Below are 25,207 nucleotides of genomic sequence, written 5' to 3'. Positions count from 1 at the left end.
CAACTTTTCATTCATACGAGGTGTGAAATCGACATTTCAGAGTTTAGTGAAGATTTGGTCTACTTGCAACGTGACGTGTGATCCCTGACTCTCAAAGGTATTGATGCCAAGCTTGCAGCGTCTTTCAGAATCGAGATATCTTCTACTCAATTCTTTCTCCCAGTAAATAAGTTGCTTTCACTGAATTTCGATAGGAAGTCAGTCTCTTTTTCGTCTTTGTGGATGTAATACACAACTTGGATTGATACGGGCCGTCAAGTGCCGCCATGGGCCCCACGGGCCGTCTTTCGGCGACGATGGTGGCTTGTCTTTGGCCTTTTGATAAATGCGGGGTATACATCCCCACAAATGCCAAAGAGAAGCAGTTCAAGCCCGGAGCTAGAACCACAATTGTCTCGGTCAGGAATCATGTCACGCCAATGAGCGATGGCCTCATGCCTTCTCATATTGGGGCGGGGACAGCTCCACCCGCGGAATTTGGCGCCCGAGATTATCAGGACGCCACACCTGCCGGCCATTCGGGCACGCGTGCAACTTTCCTACACAGACTCGGAGCCAGATAGCCCCAGGGGATTGATTTTCAACCTCGGGAAACTTGGATTGAGAGGCATGTTTGAAGCGATGCGGGGTGGGGTGGATACTCGGTGGGATTGCCTCCGCCGCCACAAAATTCCCGCATGCACAGCAACAGACAACCGAGACATGCAAACATGTGCTCCCTCTTCAGATGCAGTGCTTCAAAGCGCATAAATAAATCTCTTTGTCAGTGAACGATTGGTGTCTCTGCCACTATCCGCACCTTGCTCACCTATCTCCGCAAATGACTGTCCAGAAGCTTCGAATTGGGATTGCTGGCCTTGGCCGTATGGGTACGCTTCATTAACCACAACTTCAATGAAACATCTTGTCTGACGAGAACCAGGGAAGCGCCATGCCCTCAACCTCCATACTTTGACACATCGGGCGGAGGTGGTGGCAGTCAGCAGCCCCGATCAGAACGAATGCAAATGGGCGATGGACCAGCTGGACGGCGTCCGTGTCTACCGAGACTACGACGAGATGCTTGCCAAAGAAGATCTCCAGACCATCGTCATCGCCAGCGCCACTGCTGTCCATGCGACGCAAACCCTCAGTGCGATTGAGAAAGGTTACCACGTCCTATGCGAGAAGCCACTGAGCATCGATGTGGCCGAGCTAAGTAGTGTTCGACCCGATTGAGAGGCATTCCAACTAACTTATCCTCCACCAGGCACAATCCGTAGTTGATGCTTACAAGCGGTCTCTCCGAACCCACCCGAATCAGAAGGTCATGTGTGCCTTCTCGCGTCGGTTCGATGCCTCCTATCGGGAGGCATACGAGAAGGTGGTCAGCGGCGACTACGGCCGCCCGGTCGTATTCCGATCCCAGACTGCAGACCTGCTCGACACGTCGGGCGTTTTCGTCAACTACGCGAAGACTAGCGGCGGCATATTCCTTGATTGCTCCATCCACGACATTGACCTCATGCTCTGGTTCCTCGAGGAAAAGAGCAAGATCAAAAGCTTGCACGCGATCGGAGTCACTGCCGTCCACCCAGGCCTCGAGACCATCAACGACCGTGACAACGCGATAGCGATAATCGAGTTCTACGATGGCAGGATTGCGAACCTGTTTTGCACGAGGATGATGGCAGCTGGACAGGAAGACACCACCGAGATCATTTGCCAAAAGGGCGCTGTGAGGGTCAACATGCAAGGGCAGAAAAACCATGTCGAGGTCCATGACAAGCTGGGATCCAGACGTGAGCTTCCACAGTATGCGTTTGAACGCTTTAGAGACGCCTTTATCACAGAGGTCAGGGAGTTCACCGAATGCTGCTTGGAAAATACCCCCTTGCGTGTCTCACTTGAAAGTTCCGTGAGGGCCTTGGCTATTGGACGAGCGCTCCAGCACAGCTTAGTGAGCGGCGAAAAGGTAATTTTCGATGAGATCTGTTCTAGGCTCTAGGAAGCGATTAGTTTGATTGAACACAGAGCTGGCATCTGCGCACACATCTAAAATCGACCATGCTAGAATAAACCACAGGTGGTCCCATTCCAGTGTCGGTTTGCCCTCAAAGAGGCCTACGCCAGTTTCGCGTAGTAGATAAGGTCCAATGCCTTCAATAAGTTCTGTTAGGCCGAGGTAACCAAGGTGCTCTCTTCATCCCCCTTCTCTCTCCCGTGTTCTCTCTCTATCTATGCTTTCTCTCTTTCTCTGAATGCTTTCCCTCTTTCTCTTAAATGCATTTTCTCTCTCTCTTCTATCTCTCTCTTGCTTCCATCGCGATCGGGCAGTTTCCCTACAAGTGGACGAGACTAGCAAATATCGAAGATCCTCTGCTTTTGTGACTTCGCACATGCCATTTCCCAAGAGAGTCGCCATAACTTGTTCATGGCCTTCCCTACGAGCGTATCCAAAGGCAGTTTCTCCGAAATGGTCTTGCAAGTTCAAATTAACCTCAAAAAACCCAATGAGTGTTTCAACAGTTTGCAACCACCCAAGGTGAGCTGCCTGGGAGAGAGGTGTCATCCCCAGGGAATCTGCAGCGTTGATATTAATGTTGGGTGATTTTAAAAGGGTGTTGGTTATCTCCAGTCTCATGTAGGTAAGAGCGCACAGAAGAGGAGTAGTCCCCATACGCGCTTGATGATTTACGTTGACTTGAGAAAGTGCTATGAGAGCTTTCACTATCTCTAAGTGTCCGCATTTGACAGCGTAGAGTAGAGGAGTCCATCCTTCATTATCAGGGAGGTTTGGGTCGACGTTAGATGACGAGATAAGCTTTTCGACGGCCTCCAACAATCCACTTTCGGCGGCATACGAGAGTGGGGTCCGTCCAAGATAGTCCTGGTGATTTAGGTTGCATGGAGAAGATCCTAAAAGAGCGTTCACTACGTGTGACTTCTGAGACTTAAGAGCGTAAGAGAGGGGAGGTCGACCAGTGTCGTCAAGACGACTTGAATGGACTCTAGGAGACGCAAGAAGAGCTTGAACTTCCTCCAACCACCCATACTCAGCGGCATATGAGAGCGGAGCCCTCCCATTGCTATCCTGGCAATCGAGGGTGACCTTAGGAGAAGCAATAAAAGCTTTGACTTTCTCTAAGGAAGCTTTAAAGTTTTGGGCGCAGCCGCTCGTGATGGCGTACAAGAGCGGAGTCCTCCCGTGTTTGTCTTGGCAATTTGGATTGACCTTAGGAGAAGCGAGAAAAAATATGACTTCCTCTGAAGAGCCACTCTGAGCGGCGTATGAGAGTGGGGTCCTCCCGTATTTGTCTTGAGAATCGAGGTTGACCCGACCAGTCTCAAGAAAGAGCTTTGTCACGTTTGACCTTTGCTCAATAATGGCAATGGAGAGAGGCGTGCGTCCGTTGCCATCCCTTTCATCTAGCATGTCACCTCGATCAATGAGATGCCTTAGCGTGAGTTTGAGGTTGTTTTGTGACAGGAGGTGTATGAAGGTTGTAGTTCGAGGAGGACTGTGTCTGTAGGTGTCCCGGTATAGGTGGCTGGTATCTATTGTGTCACAACTGCTTGGCCGATCTTGAGGAACGTCGTCAAATTCTCGGTCAGAATATTTCGGTGGTTTATCGAGATAGCGGAGCAAAAATTGAGGAAAGTAGTTCAGTTCCTCCGCTCGAGCTGCGTGGAGTGCCCAATTATAGAAGGCGTATGCGGCAAAATTGTTCATCTGTAGGGCGCGATCCGTCCGATTCTCGCAATAATTGAGATCTTTTGGCCATTCCAGAGTTGCTAAGAACTTGAGACATGCTTCTGACAAGTGAGCATTCGAGATTCCTTCCTGGTTGACTGATAAAGACCTTTCGAGGCATTCAAATCCCCCATTCATTAAGAAGTCCCGGATAGACTGATGGATGAAGCCGACATGCAGTTTTGACGATTGTCTGGTCACCTTGGCAAGGCCTCTAGAAAGCTCTTTGACCATCGAAGAGACTCCTTCCTCGGAGTCCTCAAAGCCTAGATTCTCTTCATACTGATGTAAAGTGCTGCATGACCGCTCGATGCTCACAGCAAGGGCTTTACGTAGTGCGATCGCATCCAGACTACAGTTTGCAAAGCAAAGCCATTGGAAAAACCGGAGGGTAGTCTGAGGTGCATTTTCCAGTAATCCAGAATAGAGCTGGTGCAGGCCCTTGGGTAGATCTTGGATTTTCTGACGGATGTGCGCGGGCGTTTTCTTCTGTCTTGACAGTTTTCGAGCTTCAGAACAGACCAATACTGCCCATTGAAATACCCCATTGGCATTCTTCGTGATCAGAGATGCGATAGTGGAGTCAGTGACACCCTTGAGTATTGATCCGACAGCACGGTGGATATCATCCGAATTCTCCTTCTCAACACAAATACGGTGCCCGTGATTGAACGAAATGGTAGGATAATGTCGACAAGAAAAGCATATCCGTAGGTTCAAGGCATTTTTTCTCGGTAGATCAACCAGATTTTGGAAATATTCCACAACATCTAGTGCGACATCCTCACCGAGTTCGTCGAGAGCATCCACGAGAAGGGTGACACACGTGGACTGGGAAGCCGATTCCAGGCATCTTTCGAGAAGTGTCTGCAACTCTTCTTCAGACCACTGCCAAGACTGCATTGTTTGACATCTTTCGATGTATTTCGGAAGAACAAGGGAAAAGAGAGCTTGCTTTTGGTATAAGACTTGGTGCAGGATGGCACGCAGAAGCCCTAGCTTCGACCTCTGCAACTCCAAACCTTCGCCATGGATGAAAAAGGACAAGAGAAGATGGCGGCTGTTTGATGAGGTCTTCAGAGTCTGCAGGATGTGCTTCATCAATACTGACTTGCCGACACCTGGGGCTCCTTCGATCCACAAAAGATCCATAGGTTTGTCAATCCAAGTTTGGTAAATTGGGTGTTGAATTAGCCAGTTGCAAGTGTCCTTAGCAGTGTGTATTTGGCTCATTCGCAGTTCTTGCTCGGGAAAGGATAACGACTTCAAGCAGTCTATCGCGGCGATCAGCGATATCGTCGGATGTGCACTACATCCGACTTACCTTGTTCATCTTCCGAAAGAACCGGAGGCTCCACTAGAAGCTTGTGGGTTAGTAATGATGACAAACTGATTTGTCAAACATGTCTACTAACTCTTGGAGCGTTCTTTGGATAGTTTAAGGTAGTGCAGTACTTGGGCATATACTGCATCGTGCTTGCTGTCAAATTTCACCATTTCCGAATGCGTACAATTTACGGGATAAAGATAACGGTCATCCTGTTCCCAGTGACGACCGTTGGTAGCAGACCTACGGTCAACCAGGACCGTAGAGGGGCCGGACATAGTCCAATTTCCTTCGACCTGGATCCGAATCAGTATTCCAATCAGTGATTTTACAGAATGAGCACGTGCCTTTTTCGCAGTAGGAGACTGTTTGGTCTCGTAAAATGAGAACACCATTGAGTATGGGGAATTGAAATTGGTTTGGAAGTTTTGTGACAGATTGTGCAAAACCTCAGATTCCATTCCGAGGGATCGAAGAAGCTCCTGATTGGGGCCACTGCCAACCATCGGGATAAGTGATCCAATGTCCATACCTTGATTGGGTACCCCAAAGAACAAGACGCTGTAAATTGACTTTGCGAGTTTCTGGTCATTTTCTACACCGTTGGACATCTTATTGATGGCCTGCTTGGCATCAGCTATCAAAATGATGGGAGAATGCAGCTCCGACATACAGATTTTATAATGATACCGCCGAGTGAATGACCGATCAGGATCAATTTTTGATCAACTGATGATTCCTAGTACTTGTAAGAGCATTGCGCATCTATCGGGTGAAGACCACCTACGGTCAATGTTCTCAAGAGTATAAGCTCACTTTTTAGCTGTTGGCCAAGATCGCCTATATTTTGAAAAGAGTCGCTGTTGATCATTTGAGTATCGTAACCATAAATGAAAATTCTGGCATGTCGAATGTCGGACGGGAGGCTGTCCCGAAGCCACATGTAGGTTGGCTCATTGGTCTTGCTCTTGAAAGAGCCGAAAGCATGACCGTTGAGGCCTGAAAGAGCAATGATACTATAAATATAATTAGTACACACCTATTAGATACTATCAAAGGCTAGCATTCTTACTCGACATCACAGCTCGAATCATCCGCAGCATGTAAAGGCGTCATTCCAAAGAAGTGGGTGTCGAGCAGCAGCTCGTGTCCCTCCACCATTATGAGCCATTCTGATTTTACACTGTGACCGAGACCGGTTAAGGCATTGCTTGGGAACTCGATGGTCGCAACTAGTTCTTCATGGCGATATGGGTTTTTGGATAAGGAACGGACCACAACTGCTGTATTGTCTCCGAGGCTCAGTTTCTCCTTGAAGCGCCGTTGGATCTCGGCTTTATCCCATTCCTTTGGGATTCCTCTGAGCCTGAAGGTTTTATCCGTCGGTTGTCGTACTCGAGCGTGTAACAGAGGTCCTTGCGGAGGTGTGGTATCTTGTCTGCGGACGCCCGCATCGGTTTCGGACGAAGTTTCTGGAGCCCAATCCAAGTCAGATAAGATGCAAGCGATGCTTCTCTGTAAGCATGATTAGGAGAACCAACTAAGGTAGACATTCGCTTCCGGCACTCTCGGCAGATCAGATGCACTTCTTGTGCTTTCGTGGTAAGAATTGATACTCCAGATCTCCGTGCGGGGAGCTCTAAGCTGACGGCGAGCGCGCGGAACAGATCTGGTGTTGGCTTGCGAGTCCTCGGGCGCCTTCCTTTTGCGGGTCGAACTTCTGGTGTTCGGAGCCATAGTCGAACTTCATGTTACTCGAGATGGAGGCCTTCGGTGTGCAGTGCAGCCTTGGACTGACGAGGTGCGGCTGAACCTTGTAAAGCACGTGAGTAGCTGCATCTCGCTGAACAGGGGTGAATACAGGCACTTGCAGGGGTCACCGCAGCTGAAGGCTAGCGTGAATTTGTTTGTTGCTCATGCACTGCATGCTTGAAGATGATACGGTTGGTTGGCAACATCTACAATGGTCTACGGACGTATGGCCTAATATAGTGCATCACGGTCCTAAGACGCTATGCGAAGTTGCTATAAAGAGATAAGAACTACAATCCTCTGTGTAATAGAGTATTAAATCCCGCCAAGTATCTCTATCTCAGAAATCTGAATTTTTAGACGTCTGCAACGATAAAAGCGTGATGAATCGTAGGGTAGGATCTCCGGGGAAGGACCCTGCGCTCGGGCCGGCGCGCAGGAGCAAAAACACTCCCACGCTATCAACATGGCAGCTCCGCAACCATGCTTCCCACGCGCTCACGAAGCCTTCTCGAAGCCGCCCTCCGACGGAAGCCATACATATGCCAATCATGCCTGCGTAGCCTCCACCAATCGCCCCGCGCCCGCCCAATCGCGCTCCAGCCCGCCGCTCGCTACCTCCACGCCGCCGCACGCCTCCACGATGACGTCGTGCCCTTCAGGAAGCAGCTCAAGGACGAAGAGCGGCGGAAGAAGGGCCAAAAGAACAAGAATAACAATCAGGGCAAGGCCAAGGCAGTGGATCCGCTTCTAGAGAAGTGGGAGTTGACGGTGGGCATCGAGATCCACGCCGAGCTCAACACAGCTCGCAAGCTGTTCTCCAGCGCCGCGACCTCGACCGCCGACGCACCCAACACCCACGCCGCCCTATTCGATGTCGCATTCCCGGGCACTCAGCCGCACTTCCAACGCGAAACGCTGATCCCGGCCCTGCGCGCCGCTATCGCGCTAGGATGCGACATCCAGCCCAAGAGCAGCTTCGACCGGAAGCACTACTTCTACCAGGACCAGCCGCAGGGCTACCAGATCACCCAGTACTATGGTATGCCCTCCTCGCACCCATTCACAACGCATCGACACGCTAACCTCCCAATCCCCCCCACACAGAGCCCTTCGCCCGCGACGGCCAAATCACGCTCCACGCCCACGACGGCATCGACCCGCGCGACGGCGCCTCTATCACAATCGGCATCAAACAAATCCAAATGGAACAAGACACAGCCAAAACCATCGCGCAGCCGCCGTCGACGCACCTGCTCGACTTCAACCGCGTCTCGCACCCGCTCGTCGAAATCATCACACTCCCACAAATCCACCACCCGGCCACGGCCGCCGCCTGCGTGCGCAAGATCCAGCAGGTGCTCAAGGGCGTCGGCGCCGTCACGGCCGGAATGGAGGTCGGCGGCCTGCGCGCCGACGTCAACGTCAGCGTGCGCCGGCGGGATGGCGCGTCGGCTGGTGATGGGGAATACTATGGTGTGACGGGCTTGGGGCAGCGGACGGAGATTAAGAATTTGAGCAGCTTTAAGGCGGTCGAGGATGCGATCGTGGCGGAGAGGGATAGGCAGATTGCTGTGCTGGAGGCGGGTGGTGTTGTTGAGGGCGAGACGAGGGGGTGGACGCTGGGGAGTACGGAGACGAGGAAGTTGAGGGGGAAGGAGGGCGAGGTGGATTATCGGTACATGCCTGATCCGGATTTGGGGCCCGTGGTGGTTGGCGAGGTGAGAGCTATTCTTTTTTGGTGGGCTTTGGGGGGGGGTGGTTGCTGACGCCGTTGTAGGATCTCGTCCAGCATCTTCGAGATACCCTGCCTGCTTTGCCGGATGAGACTGTCCAGATGCTCATGGATCCGAAGTACGGCTTGAGCATGAAGGATGCAAAGACCCTGGTTGGGTTGGATACGGGTGATAGGCTCGATTACTATTTCGACGTCGTCAAGATCCTGAACGAACAGACGACGCCAGAAGAGCAGGCTTCCTTGAAGTTGGGCAAAGCTGCTGGCAATTGGTACGTATGAGGACTTCAGCAGACTTTGGCCTCAAGCTAATAGACGCAAGGCTACTCATGGAACTCGGTGGCTTGATGACTAGCGCAGACATTGCTTGGTCCGAGGACATCGTCCCAGCCGAGCAGCTTGCTTCCATCATCCTACACTTGCTGCGCCGTCAAATTACAGGTCCGACCTCAAAGCAACTCCTATCAAAAGTTTTCTACGGCGATGAGAGGCCTGTCGAGCGTATCATCGAAAAAGAGAACCTTTTGTTGGTTCCTATGACAAGAGACGAGTATCTATCGCTAGTACAAGGCGTACTCGACGATAATCCAGAGACGATTACAGCGATTAAAGAGAAGGGCCAGACGGGTAAACTCATGTTTCTCGTGGGACAGACAGTCCGACGAGGAGATGAAGGCAGGGTGGAGGCGAAGAAGGCAGAAGAAATTCTGAGGGAGTTACTCGAGATACCCGCGTAAAGAGTCGGATAGACGTATGAAATTCCAGCGTTCATCAACCGGAACATCCCATACCTTCATTCCAGCAGAAAGGTCTGACAGAAGCTTGAAAGTTCAGGCAGTGGTGTGATATAAATGCTAAATTCTCCAGGTAAAGATCAGATACGCTGAGCTACCTCGGCTGACAAAGCGCAAAGCTCCGCAGTCCGAGGGCCTGAGATTTCCGCGGGGAGCTAATCGAATGCAGTAGGTGGGGGAGGGGCTGATTGGCGTTCGGTGAAGAAGCAGACGCCAGCCCGCGGCCCGAAACCGCTAACGCAAGCTTGAACCGTGACGTGATTGATAGCACAATTGCCATCACCCCCCACCTTAAATCCGGCCGACGTGAGGGGAAGAGACGGCAGGATGGCGGTATCAGTCATTGCTCCCGTAGTCATCTTCATCTGAGTCATAAAATTAGCCTTTTATAAACTTCAGTCCCATCTTTGAGCTTTCCCAGCTTCCCGCAGTTTTGCTATCATCATCAATTGACAACCAGCACTTCAGCGATCAGAAGCCAGAACAAACCAGCCATGGACCCCAACACCCCCGTCGACCCTAATAACATTCTGAGCGCCAAAGGCCTCGTCGTCGCCATCACCGGCGGCGGAAGCGGTACGCAATACACCCATCCACCCACACTCTTCTTACCCATCCAAACCCCCCCTCCCCCCTTCCTCTTCCCACAGCACTCACTAACCTTCCCACCACCGCCGCATAGGCATCGGCCTCGCAATGGCCTCGGCCATCGCCAAAACCGGCGCCAAGCGCGTCTACCTCCTCGGCCGCCGCGCCGACGTCCTCTCCTCCGCAGCCCAAACCCTCAACTCGTCGCCCTCCGTCGCCGACGGCACCGTCATCCCGCTCCCGACAGACATCAACTCGCCCGCGTCCGTCGCCGCCGCCGCGCAGCACGTCGAGCGCGACGCCGGCTACCTCGACGTCCTGATCAACAACGCCGGCAAGATCGGCCCGCCGAACAAGCCGGCGCTCGAAGCGCAGACGGTGGAAGAGCTGCAGCAGATCCTGCTGACCGGCTTCGACGAGAGCGACCCGGACTGGGTCGACACGCTGCGCACGAATACCGCGAGCGTGGCGCTGGTCAGCGCGACCTTTTTGCACCTGCTTGATCGGGGGAATGCGCGGCGCGGGTGGCAGGCTGGTCGCGTGGCGGCGGGGGAGACGAGGAGGCGGGAGTGGAGGAAAGAGGTGCATGGCGAGAAGGAAGGGGTAGACGAGGGGGACCTGAGGCTCGCGCAGATCGTGACGGTGGCGAGTATTGCGGGTTTCAATAGGCATGTTACGTCTGGCGTGGCCTATAGCGCGAGTAAGGCGGCGGCGGTGCATGTGGGGAAGGTGCTGTCGACGCTGTTGGTGCCGTGGGGGATTAGGAGTAATGTCATTGCGCCGGGTGGTGAGTTGTTCTTCCTTTTCCTGGAGGCGGGTTGAGCGTTTGGGTTGAGCGGCGTGCTGATTGGCTGTCACGAACACAGTGTATCCGAGCGCCATGACGGGCGAGTATGATCAGGAGTATCCGGTCAGCCAGGTCCCGGCGGGGAGGAAGGGGTCGTTTGACGATATTGCGGGCTTGATCCTCTACATGGTGGGTAAGGGCGGGTCCTACCTGAACGGCGCTGTGCAGGTTACGGATGGTGGGCGGTTGAGCGGGTTCCCGTCGACTTATTAGTGGTTCGGTGTGATGCTGAAGTACTTCAATTTGTACGATGCTGGCCTAGACTCCTAGACAGAGGTGTTAACGACTAGACATTCAGAGAAATAGCGTGAGTAGAGGTAAGCTAGACATACAGTCATGCACAAATATCTGAAATTCTTTCTTCTTTGCCTGGAAGAAGACGGCCCTGGCATGTGTTTCATCCGTTTTGCCATTTTCCTGTTGAGGTTAGTTCAGTGACAGGAAGTCAGGTTTCTGCCACGGAATAGCTGGCTTTCTTTCCTCCTTTCCCTTAGCTATGAAATTTGGAAAAGATGCAAGAGTTATCATGAAATTGTAAGGCGACCAGGACAAGGAATATGACAAGGCACGCCAGGTTATCATCATCATCTTGTGTGTATGTATGTACTGACATTTTCAGACGTAAGAAGTATCAACAAGAACTGAACAACTGCTCTCACAAAGCTGAACACCCTTACTCAAATCCGTTATGAGTAGTAGACATTGAGCTTCGCACAAGCGTATCCTATCGTAAGCCATCGCCCCTGTCCATTCGGTCCACCAAGCTATGCATACGGTTTCGCTACCCTTCCCGCTAGGGCTGCCGTAGAGGGAGCCGCCTTAAGCGTAGTCGAAGGGACCCAGGAGTCATAGAGACAGTGGTAATCATGGAGAAACTAAGCTGTTGCATTGTCACGTCAGCTGTTGTGTACACCGAAACCCTCCTGAACGAGGCAGATGGCACTCCACGCGCTAGATGGAAGAGGATTCAAAATACTTACCAGGACCAGCCACGCTCTTCGTAATGTCGCCGCTCTCGACGTACACGCCGCTGAAGTACCAATCCTCCGCAGCATCGGTGTCGTACCCGCTACGCGGCAGACGCAGCACGCCGAGGTGCCAATCAGCGCCGTTGCTGCTCGTGCTCGCCGCGACGGGCGCGACCGTCTGCACGAGGTCCTCCTCGCCCGTGCTGTGCCAAAAACCAACCGTCGACGCACTAAAGTCGATCTCGTACGCGACGTTGTGCCAGACGTCGGGCGCGAACTCGACCTCCCACTTGCCGGTGCCGCCGACCATCCACTGCAGGTTGGGGTTGCTGTCGCCGGCGGCGCCGCTGATCCAGCCGTACTTGAGCTCGGTGAAGTGCGACTCGAAGAAGTTGACCTGGTGCTCGTGCGTCGTCGAGGGTGCGTTGGTGTCGGTGCGCTTGATGCTGAAGTGGTAGAACACCTTGCCGCTGTTGATGGCGGCCGTCGTCTGCGGGATCAGCTCCGTGCGCCACATGTCGCTGTTCCACTTGGCGGTCGAGTCGATGGTGATGCGCACGCCTTGCTCAGAGACGGTGTCGGCTGGGTTCTTGTAGTCGGGGGACAGGTTGACGTAGTCGGTCACGTCGCCGCTGCCGTGGATGTAGTATTGGTAGGGGCCGACCTGATGGGGAATTGGTGAGTGAGTAACTGGAAAACTTGCACAATGATAGGGCAGGATAGCTTACCTGGTTCGCCCATGACCAGTTGTTGAGGTCTTCCGACGAATTGAACTCATTGAACCGTCCATCCCAGAGCACCGTGCCGGCAGCGGCGGAGCCCGCGAGAGTCGCGGCAGCGAGAAGGGTTTGACCAAACATGGTTGAAGGGAAAATGGATATCTTGCCAGGAAGATCAAAGATGAAGGTAAGTAGAGAGTGAGAGGCGGGTACTACTAGAAAAAGACAGATATAAAGTAGCGAAAAGCCCTGGATGAGGTACAAAAAATAGGAGATCCCGGCGGCGGTCAAGACATCTTATAGTTCCAGCCAAGCCAGCCAGCAAACAACAGAAGCTTTGATCAAGCAAGATATTACGACAACCTTGGCGTAGATTGCACAGCATTTCGAATCTGTTTTGCAGCGCCTCCCTTCCCGACAACGCCGTGAAGCCGGATATCAGCCTAACGGAAGCTGCGTACCCGCTATATCTGAGCGGCAACTCAGGGCCGGCATGTCCGGTAAATGCAAAGAAAAGTAGAGCACAGGCCAGCCACGAGGCAAATGGCGCATAAACTGCGAACAATGCGTCTTCGAAACAAAAAAAATGGCCGATTGAGACATGAACGACGCAGGGTGCACACGGAGCGTCGCCGTCCACAACATCCCTGCATAAGTTTTTTTTAAGCATAATTGCCCAAGCATTGGTGGGAGTTTAGCCGCTGTTATTGGATGGGCATGCAGGGGGCGGCCGTCGTCGGCATCGCGGTCCGCAGGGGCTGGAGATCCGCCTCGGGTTGATTAAAAACCACGCCACGATCTGCTCCCGGCTGCGGGGAGATAGGCGCTGCTGAGCCGGCAGGTGGGACGGTGGCGGCAGTGAGAACGTGGCTATTTGCTATTGACACGATCGAGCCCGTGTTATGCGAGCAATGTCGACAGATGGCCCGCAGCTTGTGGAGAAGGTGTGGGTGATGGGGCACGGAGGTTGAGGAGGTGTGTTCCACGCGAAGCAAGAACGAGCCCCGCCGAGCATCCGCTTTGCCGCATCTGTAAAATGCGTCGAACCATTGTGATTCAGTGCTCTAAAATGTTACGACGGAGATTTTTACGGATGTTGGGGCACGACTCGTAGTTGTTTCGCTATTCACCATGGCAGTTTCAAACATCTCGGCATCGGATAGCACCGGATGCTAGCAGAAATGTCTTCTAGAAGAAATCCCAAATGCATCATGTTTATCAGTGGAGACATCACAAACACCAATTGAGTCATGGACAAACAATGATTCAGCGAGGGAGAAGTTCATTTTTCAAAAAGTATGGACAGATATTGCAAAGGTATTCACATGAAGAATGTCGTAAAGATCGGAGAGCTGCCCTCCTCATAACCAATCCCCCCTGACGGCGGTTGGACTTCGCGACTCATTTAGAAAGCCAAGTTGGCATTTAAGAAAAAGCCGGGTTGGCGTTCTGAAGAAGCTGGACGAAGTAGGCCTGGAACCAGGTACCGGCCTCAGGAGCGGGCTTGAGCGCGCTGTTGGCACCGCAGTGCGTGTCGTAGCGCTCAGCCGACGTGTCCGAGGTGCCGTCGGCCTCTCCACCAGGCTTGACCCAGACGATGGCATCAAGCAGCGCGTCGTCGGTCTCGGTGGTCGGGCGCATGCCGAAACCGGTGTCCTTGACGTTGCACCAGTCGCCCCACTGCTCCTGAGCGGTGGGCTGCTTGCCGGAGCGGCCCTGGTCGACGATGAAGTGGGCGATGCCGGCATCGAGAAGCGGGCCGAGAGCGTTAATGAAGCGCTTCTCGTCGCAGATGGTGCTGCCCTGTGTGTACGAAGGGCACGTGGCGATGCTCCACGCGTTGTAGTTGGACACGTTCGTCGCGAGGCCGCGCACCGCCTTCGGGCTACCCGCGTCCTTGTACAGCTGGTTGAACAGGTCAGCTGTCGGCTGCTGGTTGGCAGGCCAGCCGAGCCAGCCGGCGTGTCCGGCATCCAGGTACATGGCAACGTTGTCGAGGTTGAGCTGCTTGATGGCGTAGGTGACGCTCTCCTTGTACGCATCCGCAGCGTTGGCGCACTTTGCCACGTTCAGGTTGGTCACCAGGTTGGCGAGCGAATCGGGCTCTGAAAATGGATGTGAGCATGGTTAATGCAAATTGAGTTTTGCAAGCTAAACATACCAATGACCAACGTGAAGAACACATCGGGGTAGGCCTTGACCTTCTTGACGATCTCGTCAATGTACTCGGTCTTGTAGATGTTGACACCATCGTCGGCGATGGCCAGCTCTCCGTTGGAAGCAGCGGCAGCGCAGTCACGGTCCGGAAGATCGTAGACAACCAGGGGCAGGGTCAGCTTTGCGCCAGCCGCGTTCTTGGTCTGCACGTCCTTCGCGAAGTCGTCGATCATGGGGATCTTGGCACGGGTGTCGCTGAAGCGGGAGTAAGCTTATTGTTACACAACTTGATCGCACCTGAGATCGGTAACTTACAGCCAGTAGAAGCTGGGGACTTCGGCGACCTTGGTAGCCTGAGCAGCCAAGGCAGTGCTGCCCGCGGAGCTGAGGGATGCAGCAGCCACGCTGACCTCAGACGCGTAGTAGGCATTGGCGTAAAAGCTGTAGCCGGCAAGCGGGTTGTCGGTGGCAGCAGCTGCGGTCACGGTTGCTGCTGTCGACGAGGTAGCAGCCGGTGCAGCATACACGGACGGCAGCACGGCCGCGAGGGCGAGCGCTGCAGCTTGCTTCATTGTGGCGAGAAAGAACGACGAAGGTAAATCTGTCCCTGAGAATTGGCTTTGTTGGAAGGCGCTTGCGGAGTAAGATAGAGCAAGCGGGAGGCTCTGTTTTATATTGTATGGCATATGCACAGGGCGAGCATGGCTCCATGGCGGCGGCCGGAGAACTGGACCGACTTTCCGTCGCTAACGTGCTCAGCGCCCGTTACAATGGCACCGCCATCCAGTTTCAAAGCTCAATCCAGAAACTTCAAAGGGGCTGCGGCTCATTCGGGGACTGTTAGTCTTAGCCTGTGGGCTGGGAAGATGTCCACACTTGGCACGGACTTGCCTGCAGTGGAGCATTTGACAGCCGGGAAACCCGGATAGAGCCATGTTTACATGCAAAAGCACAACCGATCCAATGGCAGCGGGTCAGAGCATGAAACAAGCGGGTCCGTGGTATGCTGGCTGATTGTGGAAAAACGGACTAGGACTGAATCGTGGATTGTATGGGTCGCCAAGTCAGCGGAGCGTGACACCACCTGAGAGGCGAGCGAGAGACGGTAAAAGCAGTGAGATGAGCCGCCGGAGCCAGCGGGCTCGTAATCCGGCAAGGGTAATTAATCTGCGAAAACGTGACTTATTCGTGGTTATAGCGTGCGACTTATCGAGGAAAAGCTTGGCCAGGTGAGGACGATCCTCAATTGTTTGGGGTTGATTAAGATTGACGGATAAAAGATGTGGTGTGCTACCCCGCGCTTCGAACAACCGTACCTGCGCCCGAGCGTGGCCTGGGGTTTTGATTCGTTTGGAAACGTCGATTGGTCTCAGATGGCTGCTTAGCGTTGCTGCTTCTGGCACGGCGTACCTGCATGAGATTACCGGCGTTTCTTCTGCGCATTCTCCCCACATCGGTGCAAATTATCGGAAGTTGCCCGAGAAGTGAAACCACCTTTTCTCACATGGCATTGAGACGTAAGACGTACGGATTTGACGTCATGCATGGGATCCAAATAGGTTGGTTGTGAAGGAGTTCGGAAAGGTACTGCCAAAAGTCATCCTGCTGTGATCGCCAGGTGGCAGTTCAGCAGCCTCCTTTCGTCATCCCGAACCAAATTTGGTCCACCATGCAAGGTTGCGCACCGTGACTTGTTACGCGAAGATCGCCTCTGTACAGACCTGGACCCAGATACGCCAATGTATGGACTGGTCGCACGAACTTGAATAGCCGAACCCACATTGAGGAATGCCACAGCCACCGGCTTACTGTTCGATTCACGAATCAGGACGGAAGTGCAGTTTCTACACCCGCTACTGTGGTCAGGCCGTGACAGTGCTGCCGGAAATGGCAAGAAATGATGTCTCCGCATTGAGGCTGCAGCGGATGCTTCGGCAGCGCGGAGAACTTCGGTCTCAACGATTCGACTTCGGCAAAAGCTCGACAAGTTAGTATGTAGTCTTGCAGACTACAAGAATCCTCCCAGCCATCATGTGCTGGCTTAAGAGGTTGTGTCACCCACACTGGCGATTTCCGTTGGCGGAAGGATACAATTAGACTGAAGACGCCATCGAGTTACGTGGTGATGCAAGTGGGCAACTGACGATACGGAACTGCGTCCGGTGTCTCCATTAGTTCGTCCATATAACCTTTTCAAATCGACCCTCATTCCTCTTCTTGGTATCCAGAAACGCCATTGCTATGCCCGACTCTTAAACTTCATCCAGAACTCCCAACCATGCATTTCCTCGGACCAATTCAATCGTCGTCCATGCCCGCGTCGGCCTCGTCCATTGGCTCGTGCGGCTCTTGCGCTTCATGGTACTGTATGGCGTCATCGATGTAGCTGAGGATTGCGTTCACGCTGTCCTCATCCTGCACGTTGAGCTTGAGGAAAGAAACCATGCTGAAGTCGTCGATAAGTTGCGCCACCGCCTTGTTCAGCCTGTTGAACGAGGAGCCCGTCATGACGCTCTTGGTCGCAGATGGGTCACCACCGTCGCTCTCGAACTCCAGCTTGTGGGCCGGGTCGTCGTCCATCAGGCCGGCGTCTGGCGTGATGAAGCGCTTCAGCTCGCGTTTGGCCACCTGGTCCTTGACCAAGTCCATCTTGCTCAGGATGTTGATGTGCGGCATTTCCAGCATGAGCATCGCGCTCATGGCCGAGAGGGTGCCGGCGAAGAACTTGGCGCGGTCGATGACGAAGGTTGCCTCGAGCAGGTAGGCGGCGCACAGATTGATGTTCAGCGAGCCCCGCGTGAGGTGCTTGACGAGAGCGGGGAGGATGGGGACGTGCGTGTACAGCTCAATCTGGCCCGGCATGTCGATGATGATCAGGTACTCTTCCGTCACCTCCTCCAACGGCTCGGTCAGGAAGTCCATGTTCTCCAGCAGGAACTCGAAACAGTAGATGAGGCCGCCGTTGGGGCCGAGGCCCATCTCCTCCATGACATCCTCGAGGCTGATCAGGTCCTTGATGTCGACATCGGGCTCGTACGCAAAGTCGTCGGCGGCGGGGTCGAGGTTGATGTAGAAGCACGAGCGCTTGACGGTGCGCAGGTGCTGGATGAGGGCGGAGCAGAAGGTGCTCTTGCCGGCGCCGGCCGGGCCCATGACCAGAGTGCCGAACTTGCTCATGGCGTCGCGATGCGGGGAGTTTTGATCGAAGGCGCTCACATGCGGCGACCGAGCTGACGGCCGGCGACTTTTTCGCGCCGCTTGCGACCGAGCGGAAGCTCCGAGCGGCGGCACGTGCGGCAGAAAGGCACCGGAGCGGCAGGCGGTGAGCGAAAAAATGGCGGGATGAGGTGCTTTGCGCCCGGCAATTAAAGGTCGGCTTAGCGTCTTTTCCCAGAGCCATTGTCTCTTTTTCCCCTCCTCCACCCACCTTCTCTCTTCATCCTCTTCTTCTCCACGTCCACTTCCGCCCTCCTCTCCTCTCGCTCTCTCGCCCTCGCGCCCAGAGCCTTTTCTAGCCGCCACGATGGTCTCCGTTCCCAATGGCACTGCCCCCAAGGGCACCTTCCTCTTCACCTCCGAGTCGGTCGGTGAGGGTCACCCCGACAAGATTGCGTATGACTCCGCTGCTCCGCGCAGAAACGCGCTCGTTCTGACAGTGCTGCAGCGACCAGGTTTCGGACGCCATTCTCGATGCCTGCCTTGCCGAGGACCCGCTCTCCAAGGTTGCCTGCGAGACCGCCACCAAGACTGGTATGATCATGGTCTTCGGTGAGATTACCACCAAGGCCCACCTCGACTACCAGAAGATCATCCGTGGCGCCATCAAGGACATCGGCTACGATGACTCCGCCAAGGGTTTTGACTACAAGACCTGCAACGTCCTTGTCGCCATTGAGCAGCAGTCCCCCGATATCGCTCAGGGTCTCCACTACGAGCAGGCTCTTGAGCAGCTCGGCGCTGGTGACCAGGGTATCATGTTCGGTTATGCCACCGACGAGACCCCCGAGATGCTTCCCCTCACTGTCCTTCTGTCGCACAAGCTCAACTCCGCCATGAAGGAGGCCCGCAACAGCGGCGAGCTTCCCTGGCTCCGTCCCGACACCAAGACCCAGGTCACCGTCGAGTACGAGCACGACGGCGGTGCCGTTATCCCCAAGCGCGTCGACACCGTTGTCGTCTCCGCTCAGCACTCCGAGGACATCACCACCGAGGAGCTCCGCAAGGAGATCAAGGAGAAGATCATCAAGAAGGTCATTCCCGCTCACCTTCTCGATGACAAGACCGTCTACCACGTAAGTTTCAACAGAAAGCGCATTTTGTTGGGATTTCCCGCTGACCCCTCCACAGATCCAGCCCTCTGGCCTCTTCATCATCGGTGGTCCCCAGGGTGACGCCGGTCTGACTGGCCGTAAGATCATCGTCGACACCTACGGTGGCTGGGGTGCCCACGGTGGTGGTGCCTTCTCCGGCAAGGACTACTCCAAGGTCGACCGCTCGGCCGCCTACCTGGCCCGCTGGATCGCCAAGTCCCTCCTCAAGGCCGGCCTCGCCCGCCGTGCCCTCGTCCAGCTCTCGTACGCCATTGGTGTCGCTGAGCCCCTCTCCCTGTTCGTTGAGACCTACGGCACCTCTGACAAGACCTCGGATGAGCTCGTCGAGATCATCCGCAACAACTTCGACATGAGGCCCGGTGTCATCGTCAAGGAGCTCAACCTTACCAACCCCATCTACAACCGCACCGCCAAGAACGGTCACTTCACCGACCAGACCTTCACCTGGGAGCAGCCCAAGGAGCTCAAGTTCTAACTGCATGAGCCAAAAGCTTAATTTTCCTTCCGGCTTCTTTTGCAATGAACATTTTAAGTTGACGACTCAACGTCTTGTCAACGAAACGCGGTAACGACTGATGTTATCTTTTCAACAAACAAAACGGCGTCAGGGATCATCTAAAAAGAGAAAAATCTTTCTTGGGTTTTTGGGCAAGATACCACCTGTCAACAGTATTCAACATAGACTCTCTAGAAGTGTAACGCTGCAATATGCGCAAGAGCTGCATAGTATTGCAGACGAATAAGAGAGAAAAGAAGAGCTTTCTTCGCAACCTTGGTTTTTTCGTTTGGTTTCCACCAATATAATACAAAAGCGTCGGCGTTTGGGAGGGGGTTCTTTCAACACGAATTCCACGGAACGCTCATAGCTTTCTCTTTTGGCTTTGGAGGAAACGTTCGTTCAGCTTTTCTGTCTGCTCTATGTAGCAGGACAAGGGAATGAGGCAACGGGAACACGTGCCTAGCGGAGAGATAGTAAAATGAATGAAAATGTGTTGAAACATGGACCGTCTTTATCTTGATCCTCAACAATGACAACCCCTTCGTATTGTCCTTGCTCTTCATGGAGACAATCACTCTCGTTGACCCATTTCACTCTGTTGTCCTGATAAGAAGGTATGTTGCCTTGCAGCGCAGGAATGTATTCGTCGGTGGTATAGATAACGCACTGTCACGTGTCGTGAGGTGGTTACTCAAAGATAGTTGAATGGAATGTCTTCTGTGCCACTAGCGGTCGCAGAAGATTAAGCAAGGCGCTTCGAATATTCTAGGAACGTTCTACGGTGGATTTAGTTCCCAGTTACCCTTCTCGTCTGAACGAGTCATACAGTAACTTGGATTATGTTTACTTCATATCAAAGTTTAACGCCCATGCCATAAGTCTTTAAATCAAAGAAGAGATGGCCGGAGAATAAGGTATTAGTGAGATAAAAGTTTAAAATAACTGCTCCAATTCTGTTGTGTGCGGCACCGTCTATATTATTTCTCTTTTTTTTTTCCCCAAGCTATGTGCAATAAATTATTAAGGGTAGAGGTGAATATATAAAAGCTGTGTATTCTTTGACTGTATCAAAGAGCTAGAAACGCAATAAAAACCGGTAGTAAGAATAGCTTCATATGCACCACAGCGGCCAACAGGATAACGAAGCACAGCCTTGTCCCTGGCAGATTGCATGAGTACCTGAGAGCAAACATTCATGGACTGGTGCACCAGCATTAAGCTCATGCTTGGTAAGCAGCCACAGCCGGCGTGCAGCATGCAAGTGCCCGTGGGACTGCTCGTATTCGCCTGAAAATCAATATCAAGAACATCTTCACTGTCTGACTTCACTTTTGACGAGAATTGGAAAGGAAGAGACAAAATAGATTTCTGGGGGTATCCCATCTCTACAGCAACTTTTTTTTTTGACCGATCCCCATCGATTGCATCCCATGACCAGCCAACGCCAATAAATGCCACGGAAACCGCTCCATCACAGACCCCGAAGCAGTCCAAACTAGCGCACCTAGAACCGCAATCTCTACCTCCTCCTCTGCGCCACCTTCCTCCGCTTCGCAAACATAGCACCGGCCTCTGCACCGCTCGCCCTGGGCCCGTCGTCGACGGCCCTCTTCCTGCTCTTCTCGAGGGCGCTCTTGGTGCTGGTGCGCTCGCCCCTGCGCGTCAAGCGGTCGATGCGGTCGACGCCGGCGCCGAGCTCGCGCCACTCCTCGCCGCCGAAGGCGTTGCGGTTGCGCCCCGCGTTCTTCGCGCGCTCCTTCTTGCCGACCTTTGGCAGGCGGACGAAATTCGTCTCCTCGTACACGCGGCGCTCCTCCTCGTCCGCGCGCTCGCGCGCCGACTTGACGCGGCGGCCGCCGTCGACGACGTTGGAGCCGATGCTGGGCTGTGCGATGGGTGCCGTCGACAGGTGCTCGTCGACGAAGTCGTCGATGGCGGCGGCGCGGCGGGGCCCGCGGTCGCGGTCGTCGCGGCCGCCGTAGCGTGGGAGGTCTTCTGGCATCGCGGTCGCGGTGATGCGCGGGGGCCGGTAGATGCCGTCGCTGGGTTCGTCCTTCTTCTTGCTCTTCTTGTCTGTGTCGGCTGCGGCGTTGCTGCCGCGGGCGAAGGCGAGAGGGTTGGGGCGGTAGGCGAGCTCGTCGATGTCGGAGGCGTCTTCGTCGTCCTCGTCTTCGTCGCTGCCGCTGGCGTCCTCATCGTCTTCTTCGCTCTCATCGTCGCTGTTTGCCTTCTCTGCCTTCTTCTTGTTCTTCTTGCCCGCAGGCGTGCCGGCCTTCTTCAGCGCCTCCTCTGCCCTCGCTGCATCGTCTGCCGCCCGCACCACCTTGTCGATCTGGTACTTAAGCTTGCCCTCGAGCGGCCGCGCGCCCTTCTCTAGGTACAGCCGGAGCTCACACAATTTCTTGACGACATCCTCAGTGCTCTCTCCCCCATCTTGTTGCTTTTTGTTGCCCGTCTTCTCATTGTTCCGCAGCTTCAGCAGGATCAGGAAGACCAGGTTCTGCAGGTACGACAGCAGCAGCTCGTTCTTGACATCCAGCAGCGAAATGCCGTCCTTGGGCTGGAGCGAGTCTGATGTGTCATCGTCCGCGGCGGGAGAAGGTACCGGCTCGGCGGCAGAGGTGAGCGATGCTGTCAGGTTCGACAGCAGCGTCGGGAGAGAGGTGTCGAGCTTTGCAGCGGCCATGGTGGGTTTTCTTCTTGTGCGCGATTCGAAATTGTGTAGTCAGAGGCGCGTCGTACTGTGCGAAAGAGTGAATTGCGCTTGCGCGCGTTGTGTAGCGTAACGTAGTTACGGTGTCCTGCCCTCCCGGAATTTTTGTGAGAAACACGAAGGCCGAGCGCGCCGCGGCGGCAGAATCCAAACTTTTTGCTGACTAACCTCTCACACACTCACCGCCTTTGGCTCTATCGTCGCCGAGGTAAACCTCTCAGTCAGTCGCTAAAGAATATTGACGCGTGTGCTATTCTATTGTTATGTCGCACATGATCATCACAAAGTCAAAAAGATTAAACGCGCTCGTATCCTAGGTGCTGCATTTTACTAACGTAAAATACAATCACTTGATGTCATATTTTGCTGTCAGCTTACCCGCTGAACTAACTGCACTTCTTGGCTTCTGACCAGCCCCCCACATACAGCTACAGTTCTTTACCAACCGGTTAACATTCACATCTTCCTAGTCAATGCGGAGACCCGAGTTACAGCCATCAAATCAGGGATATCATCCCGCATAACTCCGACCCAAATCCTGAAAGACAAACACCGGCTTACAAAAAAACGTGTAAAACAAAGCGCGCCGAGATCCGTCCCCCCATGCCAAAAAAGATGCCGCAAGAGAGTTGAAAGGGCAAAGATGTCCCCTCAGCGCCAGCCAATGCACTTTTAGAAGCCAGAGGAAAAAAAACGAAAAAGAAAAAAAAGGAGCAAACAGAATATACTTCCCCTTCCCACTCAGACAATCTCCCCCCCTTTCCCCCCTCCCCCTCTTCTCACCCCTCTAACCCCCTCTTCCGACCCACCCCCTCAATTCGCCAACCACCCCACCCCCATCCCGACCCCCAAATCCTCACCCCCGCTCGGCATCTTCCGCGCGCGCGCGAGCCCGAAATCCAGCACCTCGCTGCGCGGCTCGACGTACTCCCTGAGCCTGCCCTTCACACCGACGGCCAGCGGCGCCTCCTCGCCGAACGGCCCCAGCTGGCGGCCCTTGACGAAGACGAGCTGCGTGCGGCTGTCGTCGAGGAGCGCGGCGGCGTGCGCGGTGGCGGCGTCGGTGCTGCCGAAGGCGATGAGGTTGAGGTGGGAGTGGCGGGGGGAGCGGTGATGGTGGTGGTGGTCGTGGTGATGATGGTGATGGTGGTCGACGGCGGTGATGACGGAGTCGGTGTCGCTGTGGGCGTCGGAAGAGACGGGGTGCGGGTTGTGGGAATACAGGATGGATTGGGCGACGTTTTGGACGAGGAGGGCGTAGATGTTGCGTGGGAGGGAGCCGAGGCTGTTGTTGTTCTTGGGCCACGTGGTGATGTTGAGAGAGACGAGCTTGGGGAGGTAGTTGAGAGCGTTCTGGATTTTTTTTTCACCGGTCAGTCATAATGGCTCCATAGGATTTGCAATAGGTGTGGGGTTAGGCGGGTCAGGCGGCATGAACGCCGAGACTTGGCTTTTTAATGGGGGGTTTTTGGGGACTTGGCTCTCTTACCTCGAAGGCGGCGAAGCTGTCCGTCTTGTCCGAGACGATGCTGGTCGCCGGGAAACCGACCGACATCTGCTCCAGCTCCGAGCATTCCCTGCAGATGCTCTCAAAGTCCAGCGGGCTGTACACGTACTCGTCCTCCAGCAGGTCCGCCGCGTTGGCGTGCACGTTGAGCAGCTTCAGCGTCTTGCCGTGTCTGCTGATGCCTGCGGCGGCGGGCAGCTCCTTGACGTTGCTGATGTCGATGGTGATGGCCTTGAGTCCGGTGACGAGGCATAGGAAGTTGTCCAGAGCGTGCAGCGCGTCGCTCTCGCGGTTGTCCTCGTGCTTGAACTCCAGCGTCTCGAGGTTCTGCGGCAGCTTAGTTGGCTTGCTCAGCTCGGCGAACAGAGTGCATGCTCCAGGGCAGTCGAAAATAGCAAGTTTCTTGAGCGTGGAGAATTTGATGGCACGGCACCACGTCTCCGCCGAGTACCGCAGATGCACCTTCTGCAGCGTAAGCTCGGTGAGGGCTAGAGGCTTACAGTGCTCCAGGGGAATCATGTGTCCAAACAGCCTCGAGGTGATCAAACCAGGCCCGGTGCTCGAATCGTGCAGCTCACGAGGCGAGAACGAGCTCACAGCGGGATGGAAGCTGGCATTGACGATGAGCTTGTCGACCTTCTTGTTCTTCCGCAGCAGGATGTTGCACAGATCCAGCACCTCTCCGCTATCGGGATACAGGCCCAGGGTGCGGGTGTGCTCAGCGATGCCCTCCAAATCCGACGAGTGCTCCAGCTGGTCCAGGATGTTCTTGTCGAGCGAGATGCCCTCCAGCCATGTCATATGGCGCTGCTTGCGGTACAGCAGCAGTAGGTTGTCCGCAGAGAACGGCTGCCATGGGTGCCAAGAAAACCGCTCGAGAATGTTTTCAGGCAGGAACTCCAGGATCATGCGCACAGCAAAGTGGGCCTGCTGCAGCTGGTTGCGCTTGTCCTCGACCTCGGCAAGGTAGATGTGCAGGCGGCGGATGTAGTTCAGCCCGATGTTGCGGGGGTTGAGGAAAGCGCCCAGATTGAGGTCAGCCGTGCTGCCGACGTTCAGAGTCACCTCGCGGTACAAATTGCGCACCGCGATCTGGTGCAGCTGCTTGCACGTGAGGGACAAGCTCTTGAGGTCCGTAGGCCGGAGAACCTGTCGCGGTGGCGGACAATGCGTCAGCGAGACTACTCCATCGTCATGGGTGCGCAGCCAAGAATGGGCATGGGTCGCGTGCGGGGTCTGCAAGCCAGTGGCTGCTTTTTCGTGGTTGGACTCACATAGTCGACTATCATCGCCCATATCTCAATCGAGAGACCAGTCGCCTTGGTCAACATCTTGGCTCGCACAATCGGTGGTGCAAAGGAAAGGACGACTTGGAAGAAAAATCAAGAAAGAGTGGGAGTGACGCGCAGGCGGGATGCCGGTGGTAAGTGGAGGCGGCGGCGGGTAGCAGGCAGCGGACGCACAGCAGCAGCAGCAGCACCAAAGAAGCAGACGAGAAAAAGAAAGGAAAAGTACAGAAGCAGGCCGCAGCTTGAGG

The 25,207-nt window shown here is 54.4% G+C and overlaps 9 protein-coding genes across 9 annotated transcripts; 4 read left to right on the top strand and 5 right to left on the bottom strand.

Annotated features, from left to right (window-relative positions):
- Positions 1-820: 820 nt before the first annotated feature.
- Positions 821-1,987, top strand: LTHEOB_1943 (NAD(P)-binding protein; the record flags this gene model as incomplete). The annotated part of the gene is made up of 4 exons (XM_035510700.1): positions 821-869; positions 923-1,203; positions 1,250-1,781; positions 1,833-1,987. The coding sequence occupies 4 exons, from the start codon at positions 821-823 to the stop codon at positions 1,985-1,987; spliced, it is 1,017 nt and encodes a 338-aa protein (XP_035364883.1).
- A 5,308-nt stretch (positions 1,988-7,295) lies between these two features.
- LTHEOB_1942 (Glutamyl-tRNA b subunit protein) lies at positions 7,296-9,284 on the top strand (the record flags this gene model as incomplete). Its single annotated transcript, XM_035510699.1, has 4 exons — positions 7,296-7,854; positions 7,920-8,533; positions 8,593-8,819; positions 8,870-9,284. The coding sequence occupies 4 exons, from the start codon at positions 7,296-7,298 to the stop codon at positions 9,282-9,284; spliced, it is 1,815 nt and encodes a 604-aa protein (XP_035364882.1).
- A 551-nt stretch (positions 9,285-9,835) lies between these two features.
- On the top strand, positions 9,836-10,989 carry LTHEOB_1941 (Short-chain dehydrogenase/reductase SDR; the record flags this gene model as incomplete). The annotated part of the gene is made up of 3 exons (XM_035510698.1): positions 9,836-9,917; positions 10,024-10,716; positions 10,796-10,989. The coding sequence occupies 3 exons, from the start codon at positions 9,836-9,838 to the stop codon at positions 10,987-10,989; spliced, it is 969 nt and encodes a 322-aa protein (XP_035364881.1).
- A 662-nt stretch (positions 10,990-11,651) lies between these two features.
- On the bottom strand, positions 11,652-12,604 carry LTHEOB_1940 (Carbohydrate-binding module family 1 protein; the record flags this gene model as incomplete). Its single annotated transcript, XM_035510697.1, has 3 exons — positions 11,652-11,656; positions 11,757-12,408; positions 12,473-12,604. 3 exons carry the CDS (start codon positions 12,602-12,604, stop codon positions 11,652-11,654), a joined length of 789 nt encoding a protein of 262 aa, XP_035364880.1.
- A 1,284-nt stretch (positions 12,605-13,888) lies between these two features.
- On the bottom strand, positions 13,889-15,192 carry LTHEOB_1939 (Beta-d-glucan cellobiohydrolase c; the record flags this gene model as incomplete). The annotated part of the gene is made up of 3 exons (XM_035510695.1): positions 13,889-14,568; positions 14,625-14,875; positions 14,936-15,192. The coding sequence occupies 3 exons, from the start codon at positions 15,190-15,192 to the stop codon at positions 13,889-13,891; spliced, it is 1,188 nt and encodes a 395-aa protein (XP_035364879.1).
- Positions 15,193-16,918: 1,726 nt separating this feature from the next.
- On the bottom strand, positions 16,919-17,797 carry LTHEOB_1938 (ATP binding protein; the record flags this gene model as incomplete). The annotated part of the gene is made up of 1 exon (XM_035510694.1): positions 16,919-17,797. The coding sequence occupies one exon, from the start codon at positions 17,795-17,797 to the stop codon at positions 16,919-16,921; it is 879 nt and encodes a 292-aa protein (XP_035364878.1).
- A 346-nt stretch (positions 17,798-18,143) lies between these two features.
- LTHEOB_1937 (S-adenosylmethionine synthetase) lies at positions 18,144-19,426 on the top strand (the record flags this gene model as incomplete). Its single annotated transcript, XM_035510693.1, has 3 exons — positions 18,144-18,232; positions 18,285-18,912; positions 18,968-19,426. The coding sequence occupies 3 exons, from the start codon at positions 18,144-18,146 to the stop codon at positions 19,424-19,426; spliced, it is 1,176 nt and encodes a 391-aa protein (XP_035364877.1).
- A 1,543-nt stretch (positions 19,427-20,969) lies between these two features.
- LTHEOB_1936 (U3 small nucleolar ribonucleoprotein lcp5) lies at positions 20,970-22,136 on the bottom strand (the record flags this gene model as incomplete). The annotated part of the gene is made up of 1 exon (XM_035510692.1): positions 20,970-22,136. The coding sequence occupies one exon, from the start codon at positions 22,134-22,136 to the stop codon at positions 20,970-20,972; it is 1,167 nt and encodes a 388-aa protein (XP_035364876.1).
- Positions 22,137-22,976: 840 nt separating this feature from the next.
- Positions 22,977-25,001, bottom strand: LTHEOB_1935 (Leucine-rich repeat protein; the record flags this gene model as incomplete). Its single annotated transcript, XM_035510691.1, has 3 exons — positions 22,977-23,516; positions 23,653-24,819; positions 24,945-25,001. 3 exons carry the CDS (start codon positions 24,999-25,001, stop codon positions 22,977-22,979), a joined length of 1,764 nt encoding a protein of 587 aa, XP_035364875.1.
- Positions 25,002-25,207: the final 206 nt, after the last annotated feature.

The sequence above is a fragment of the Lasiodiplodia theobromae genome, assembly GCF_012971845.1.
Source record: "Lasiodiplodia theobromae strain AM2As chromosome Unknown scaffold_5, whole genome shotgun sequence".
Lineage (NCBI taxonomy): Eukaryota > Fungi > Ascomycota > Dothideomycetes > Botryosphaeriales > Botryosphaeriaceae > Lasiodiplodia > Lasiodiplodia theobromae.
This window is presented reverse-complemented; position numbering and strand designations above follow the sequence as displayed.